General features: G+C 38.1%; 1 protein-coding gene across 1 annotated transcript in view; it reads right to left on the minus strand.

Annotated features, from left to right (window-relative positions):
* Positions 1–7,595, minus strand: part of LOC107723056 (neuronal acetylcholine receptor subunit alpha-2-like) — an 8,987-nt gene extending 1,392 nt beyond the window's left edge. The window contains exons 1-5 of the mRNA XM_016531556.1: positions 7,538–7,595; positions 6,925–7,076; positions 6,693–6,737; positions 6,422–6,531; positions 2,048–3,419 (exon numbers count right to left, since the gene is read on the minus strand). Coding sequence (XP_016387042.1) covers positions 2,048–3,419; positions 6,422–6,531; positions 6,693–6,737; positions 6,925–7,076; positions 7,538–7,595 — 1,737 coding nt within the window. The remainder of the gene's footprint in view (positions 1–2,047; positions 3,420–6,421; positions 6,532–6,692; positions 6,738–6,924; positions 7,077–7,537) is intronic.
* Between the last annotated feature and the right edge of the window lie 244 nt (positions 7,596–7,839).

Genomic DNA, 7,839 nt, shown 5'->3' on the forward strand with positions numbered 1-7,839 from the left:
CTCTCTCATGATTATAACTACAAAACTAACCCTATGAAAAAGTGTAAGCTAATCAGTCCCCTTGACTGATGAAGTTAATATGCATGCACAGGCAAACGCTCAAGCGCGTCACGCACGATCCGCCTATTCTTGCATAATTAACACCCTCTCATTAGCAAGTTGCGCAGAGGGAAAAAAATGTGGAACTACATTCAGAAATAAATGAGTGATCAAAGGAAAACAGTTAGGATGAGTTTAGCATTTCCTTAAACATTTTCCATTTGCCCACCAATTTATTTTATTTATTTGCCTACTTTCATCACATGTTTAATTATTTATTTATGTATTTAAACAAGAATACGTGTATTTATGCACAAATGTATTTATTTATTTGTGTATTTATTTATTTATTGTTTTTGCAGGTTTCATCCTCCATAGTCATCAGCACAACAACTGAAGAAATCATTTTTTACCTGAGCTGTGAATGTGACTTTGTAGTTTGTATTGAATTTGATGAAATGAAAAGACTGCATACCGCAAAATAATGGCAAGAAACAATAGCGCAATCAATAATTCGATTCAAGAACATATCAGCAGGTTCAATTTAGTGATTCATAAATACACAGAGCAATCAGGCAGGCTACTCTGATTCTTAAATGAATATATTGGTTCTTTTAATTAACAGTTCACAAAGATGAGTAACCAGTTTTAGTCATTAGCTACGTTTCCATCACCCTTTTTTTATGTGCATTTTGAAGTATCGCATCAAAAACGAGTGATGGAAAAAAATCTTAATTTGCACAGCATTTAAAATGTTGTTTTGGTCATTCTGGAATGCCTGAGCAAAGTCTGTCAAAGTATTTCTGTAATTTCCTCCCTGAACTGTCTTACGACTGCGTTCCCAAACAAGCAGCATTCACCTCTGAAAGCAAAGACCGCATTTACTGTTCATTTATTATATATGAAAATTATTATATTCAGTGGCTTCTCCTACTTTTCTTAGTGATATTTAGTGCCAGTTTATCAGGAAGGGTTTTTTTTTTTGCAAATTTTTTCCCCCAAATTGGTCGTTTCCATACTCGTTTCTGATGCATATTTCAAAATGCGCATAAAAACAGGGTGATGGAAGTGTGTGACTAACTGAATAAATGAATTGAATTGAAGAGATCAGTTACTGAATCAAAATCTGACTCTAATTAATTATATGATGTGCCAATTAATTAATCCCTCATCTCACCCCCCCACCCCCCTTAAAGATTATTACTGTGTTATAGGTGAGAAAAGCATTGAACAGACATGACAAATAGTAGCTTTAGAAAGAGTGAGTGAGTGAGTCATTCAGTCATTCATTCAACCAATTTGTTCAAGCTGATTGATAACAAAAATGAAGCGAGTATCTTTATGAATGACTCACTGAATCATTGGCTCATTCGATTTACTCAAAAAACGTGGATTCATTCGGTTACAAAACTTCCCAGCTGTGTGTTGCTGGAAAGATGCAACAGTAGGCTACAGCTGAGACTTTGTTTGAAACTATTCTCGTCTGCGAGATTGAGAACATTGACAATATCGTTTCACAATATTAACTTCTTGTTTATTGAACTATTAAAATCAGTATCACATTTGCAGATATTCGAGAAAATCAGCACTCTTGCTCATGTGATATTGCTAAACTATATCATATGGTATAAATATAAGACACTTTTTTTTTTTCAATTTGCCCTCATTTCTTGAATTTTAAGGGCGTATAACTGCATTCTCATATATCCCACAGTCAGTCGTCTTCCTGCATCATGTTTGGCAGCAACTGCATGCAGTGTAAGGTGATGTACAGGTCTGGGCCGGGACGGGGATGGGGTGCATTAAATGTGTTAATTTTAACACGTTATTTATTCTATAATTTAACGCACCACATTAACATGTTATACCAGCAGGCCTAGTGTGAACATTTATGTTCCACCAAAGGAAGAAAGTCACACGGGTTTGGAATGACATAACAGTGATTAAATGATGACAACATTTTCATTTGTCTTGAAGGCGAAGCACTCTTTTAATTGGTAAAACTTACCGAAAAGTCTGAATCTTCTGCTCTCAGATGGTCAGCAATGTACTGAACTCCTTCCAGGGCTTTGAGCAGGGACTGCGACAGATTGCTCCCTGGCTCCTCTGCATTCAGATCAGTAGTGCCGACACTGTTAGAGCTGGAGATCTGAGTGTTGGGCATGTTATGTCTGGTACACCTCCCTGCTTCATCGTGATGTAGACTCGTCCCCTCAGATGTAAGACCGTGTTGACAACTCCCTGCTCCCAGAACACTCTCTTTAGCTTCCACGAAGACGCTCTCAACACTCCGGCCTTGGATATCGCAGTCTGTACACTCGGCTCCATCCTGCGGGATAGTGTGTAGCAGAGTACCAAGCATAGTATCAGGAAATGAAGGTGTGCTTGAGGCAAAGATGCTGTTTGTGTATGCGCACGTATAAGCGGTTTGAGGTGTTTGTGAAGTTTCCTCTTGCAGGATGGAATTCTGGCTGCTGGGAGAACTGCAGAAAAACATGGGTTTTGGGGAAGAGTCCTGCTGAATTTGATCCAGCTGGGCAACCGAGGTCATGTCCAAACGAGGGAGCGGGCTTTGCGGAGAAATATCCAGAATGTTGTTCCGTAGAAACATGGACTGTGATGCCATTGGCTTGTGCATCATCTCAATCAGTTTCTTACAAATCCTCTTACCTGAGGCGGGAGGACGTTTCATGAACAGGTAACGGGGCACCAGATGAAGGAAAAACTGGCGCACCCAGTGTGGCATGCTGTGTGTGCGGGACGAACGGTGGTGTACGTTGAGCACAAACACAGTGATGATGATAGAGAGGGTGACGAAGATCATGGTGAAGAGGAGGTACTCGCCAATAAGCGGAATGACTAGTGAGGTTGAGGGGATGATTTCCGTGATAAGCAGGAGGAAAACGGTCAGAGAGAGGAGGACAGAGATGCACAGCGTGATTTTCTCTGCACACTCTGAGGGAAGGTAGAAGACCAGCACGGTCAGGCAGGATATAAGCAAGCAGGGGATGATTAGATTGATGGTGTAGAACAGAGGAAGACGTCTGATGATGAAGGAGTAGGTGATATCTGGGTAGATTTCCGTACAGCACTCGTACTTCTTGATGTTGTAAGTCCCAACGGCGTTTATGATGACCCACTCCCCGCTTTCCCAGCAGTCCATCTGGTCTACATCACTGGCCATGCTGACCAGGTCAATCTTGGCCCGATCGTACGTCCAAGAGCCGAATTTCATCTTGCAGTTTTGCTGGTCGAAGGGAAAGAAGGTGACATCGATGCTGCAGGAGCTTTTATAAATGGCAGGAGGTTTCCATTTGATCCAGCCGTTGTAAAACACCTGGGCTTTAGTCAAGTGAGTCACCACAAAGTCTCCGTCCGCACTGCAGATCAAACACAAAACTATCAGACAGAGCCTGCAATGAAATACCTGTGGAGCAATGTGAAAGACAGCTTTAGTGGTGTCAGTGCACATCACAGTGAGCCAAAGCATCAATGACCCGTGACGTCTTTGACTGTGTTTAACCTCTCAACTCTCAGAACTTTCTTCCTAATAGAGCAAATATCTTGGATCAAGGAAATTTGAGAGAGTTCATAATTGTTATAATAGCCTCTGTATTCACTTAAAATGCAAATGTGCAATCAGGGGCGGATTTAGTGATTTGGGGGCCCCAGGCAAAATACAGGAATGGGGCCCTATACAATTTCACACATTTACAACCTTGAGGTTCCTTTCACTCTTGCTCGCTGCTGCACGACCGTGTCCCATAGTTGTGTCTAATATTTTAGATTTTTCATGTACATCGCATCTCGCATATAAAAAGCATTTTAGGGGGCCCTTGGCTTTTGGGGGCCCAAGGCGGTCGCCTACCTTTGCCTAATGGTTAAGTCCGCCTCTGTGTGCAATCAGAGCTTATGTAAAGATCAGTTCAACCAAAAATTCTATCATTGTTTATATCAAGCTTCAAAAGGACAAAAAAGTGTCTTAACCCTCATATTGTGTTCTGACCCAGAGACGATTTACATTTGCATTTAGACATTTAGCAGATGCTTTTATCCAAAGCGACTTACAAATGAGGACAATGGAAGCAATCAAAATCAACAAAAGAGCAATGATATTCAAGTGCTATAACAAGTCTCAGTTAGCTTAATGCAGTACACGTAGCAAGGGTTTTTAAAATCATATAATAAATAAAAAGAAAGCAGATAGAATAGAAAAAGAATAGAGCAAGCTAGTGTTAGAGGCCTTTTTTGCTTTTGTTAATCAGAAGAAGTCAGAAAGTCAGAATTATAATTGTATAATAAATAAAAAGAAAACAAATAGATAGAATGCAAAAAGATTAAAGAAGCAAGTGTTTTTTTCTTTTAAAGAAAACAAGCAGTTAGTAAATAAATAGAGTGCAAGTCTAAAAGGGGTAAGTTTTTTTATATAAAGAATAGAATTAGAATTTAATAATTAAATAATTAAATAGATTTGCTTTGTTAAGAAAATGCTTGTTGATGTTATTGCATTAATTTTGTTACACGTGTGATGTTCCCAGTCAAAAATGACCAGCCTACAAAAAATTGCTAATAAATTTCTTGTTATGATATATTATTAGGCCTATCAAATAACGGATTGAGTCTTTTTTTTTTATCAACTTGTTTTCTTTCAATTGGCACAGGTTTTGTATTTCATTTTGGAACTGATTAATCGTAGGCCTCATTGATCTGAACTTATACACCTCAGTTTTTGAATGAATATTGCCAAAATTAACTACAAACTATGATTGATTGATTGATTGATTGATTTATCTACCAATCAAGCAATCCATTCCAAGGTTTGGTGATAATATATCATTAGAAATTTACTAGCAATTTTTAAAAAGCTGATCAAAAGGACTTTTTAAAATACATATTTATTTTTATTATTCAAATATAGATTAAATTATCTTTAACTGTAGGTCATATGAGCAGTAATTTGAGTTTCACGTGACGAACATCAATAAAAGTATTCCTGTTGAAGTGAGTGGGATGTTTGTTGAGTCAATTTCGAGAAGGACTCGTCAGACTGATTCAATCTGCTAAAGGCTGGAATACACTACATGACTTTTGACCCGATATACAGTTTGGATAAGTCGGCACTAGCTGCCGAAAATCAGAGCCAGTCTGCAGATTTGAGTTGACAGATTTCATAGAAACACGCATAGTGTATGATGGTCACAGACTCCGATTTTTTGATTGCATCCAGTTGGAGGATATTAAACATGTTTGATATTTTCAGCCTGTTTTAGAACACATATTGTTTTCATTTGTCAAGCATCTCCTAGCAACAAGGCGCACGTTTCTGCGTGAATTTGTTGTGATTGGAACGACTGTCTGGTAGTGTCCGATCCTCAGTCGCTTAGTGTATGATGGCCAGTTTTCCACTATTTACAAAGTCTGCAAGTGTATTATGCCAAGTGTGTTAAAAAACTTTTCTGATTTTAATAGTCATGTAGTGTACTGTATTCCAGCCTTAACTCCTGATTTTGCTTGTCTTTTTGAAAGATTCTGTAAAAGAACCGGCTCAGAATCGGACTGCATGCAGCCGGAGAAGAACGAAAGGCGTGGTTGGTTTTTTGTTTTGGTTTGGTTTTTTGGCACTATTTTGTGTTACGTGGGCTTTTTCTTTAATGTTGGTGACATTCAGTCCAGACTGCAAACTCTATTGAATCAAACAGATATGGAACAGCACAAGGGTAAGTAAACAATGATAGAATTTTCAATTTTGTGTGAACAAAATAGATTGAGCTGAAAGTAATAATTCTGGTAAATAAAACATCCTTACCTTACATTATCCTATGTTAAATTCGTAGATTTGACAAAAAACTATTTTTACCATTTAAAGTACATTTTAGCTGTAGATTTCTAAAAAAAAGGCAACCAATTATACTCCATTTCTGATTAGTAATTGTAATGTATGAATAAGACATTCTTTAAAACCTAGTATTTCTTTTAGTGCAAAAGCCATACACAATGCACCTCTAACTGAACCGTCTGTAATTTCGCTCACTTCAACCTGGTCTCTTATAAGGGCAGCACTGATCAGTACTCATATCAGCCCTCATAATGGAGGACAGCCTAATTCCCATGTCTTCTAGTTATCACTACATGAACAGAAGACATACAGAATTCAGATTAAAGGGGGATTAAAGATTACAAATAGTATGCACCAGTTTCCTCTGTAAGATCCACAGCATCACCCTGAGGAAAAGAGTTAACCATTAACAGGTACCCAAAGGGCAGTCTGGAATAGCGTGAACACATTACAACGCTGGAACAGCAGGAGGTTAACAGTGTTTGAGGATATAGATTCTTAGAAATGGATTTGGCCGAATTCCGGATTGTTAAAAGCTTCACACACTTGTTATAGAGCACAATATCCGGTCTCCAGATGATCTCGGAGGGGATCCTGATGGAGGTGACATTCTCATACTCCTCTGGGTTCCAGCGCAGCTTGTAATCGTTCCACTCCTGCAGGGAAACATGTGTGCTCATCACCGTTCACAACCAGCAGGTATGACAGGGGTGGAGAGTGAAGCAACAAGAGCCCAGTTCCAATTAAAAATCTCATTAATGCCCAATTATTGGCTGTGTTTTATTTATTTATTTATTTATTTTTAATGAAAACTTACCTGCTTCACCCAAACATTTGTGGTCATCATCTGATTCTTCTCATCCTGGTTTATTATGATGCAAAGTAGGATATCCATGCAGAAGAGAGTAGTAAGAGATGGGTTAAATATACTGTACAGTGAGTATATGTCTGCACATTTTTAAAGAAAAATGCAACATCGTTCACTGTCCATAAACTTTGTTTTTGCTCAAATTAAGATGTCGCTGTGCTGGAGTGCATCTGAGACTCACCACATCAATGAGCTGAGCAATGGACAGGCCAAAGTGGACCAGAACCACATCTGAGATGTTTGCTACCGGACGAGAGAGCTTGTTGTAGTTGCTGAACAAAGATTGCAGGAGTCTTTCTTCCGCATGGGCACGAGCTGGACTGGTGGAAAACACTGGTCAGATGATTAAAAACCAAGTTTCATCAGCGCTGGTTAAATCTACACCATGCAAATAGGATAAAAGCTGTTTCCATTACAAAAAATAGTTTTTACATGCAAAACATAACGTTTGTTATTATTATTATTATTATTATTTCAAATAAAAAATATTTTAATTTGAGTTTTATAATAAAAATGATAATTAATATTAATGATATCATTATACTGTACCATATAACAATATTACATAATTATTATAATATTGTAAGTATCATTATTGTAGTTGCAGCTTTTTTCTAGTAATGTGCATAGGGATTTTATTGTCTTTGTCGTTAAAAAACATTATGTAGTGACAAAACACCCCCTGAGCTGCTCACTACGCCTCATTCACACTGCATCAATACATAAACAGGAAATTGGGTATTGTGTAACTGCAGCGAGTTACTTGTAAAGTTAAACCGAAGGTCAGACTTTACCATACTCCAGCTGCAGACAGACGGACAGAAGAAAGAAGACACTCCACGCTGCTCTCATCTTGTCCAACTGATGTCGGATGATGTCCCAAACGAAAAAGGATTTCCAATTGAGCTAATAAAAAAAAAATCTAAATTATATTAAAAAATCCCCCTCTTTTCAAAAAATCTCTGAAAAGACCGGTAGATCATCTCTCTGCAAACTGAAAAAAAAAAGACCCAAAAAGTGCATAAAATCAGCCACAAATAGTCATTCAGTGTCCAAAGCTCTTGTAAAAGTGAGGAGTCCATCAGAATGCCTCTCT

Source organism: Sinocyclocheilus rhinocerous, unplaced genomic scaffold (genome assembly GCF_001515625.1).
Source record: "Sinocyclocheilus rhinocerous isolate Xijiao unplaced genomic scaffold, SAMN03320098_v1.1 scaffold2469, whole genome shotgun sequence".
In the NCBI taxonomy this organism is placed as follows: Eukaryota; Metazoa; Chordata; class Actinopteri; order Cypriniformes; family Cyprinidae; genus Sinocyclocheilus; species Sinocyclocheilus rhinocerous.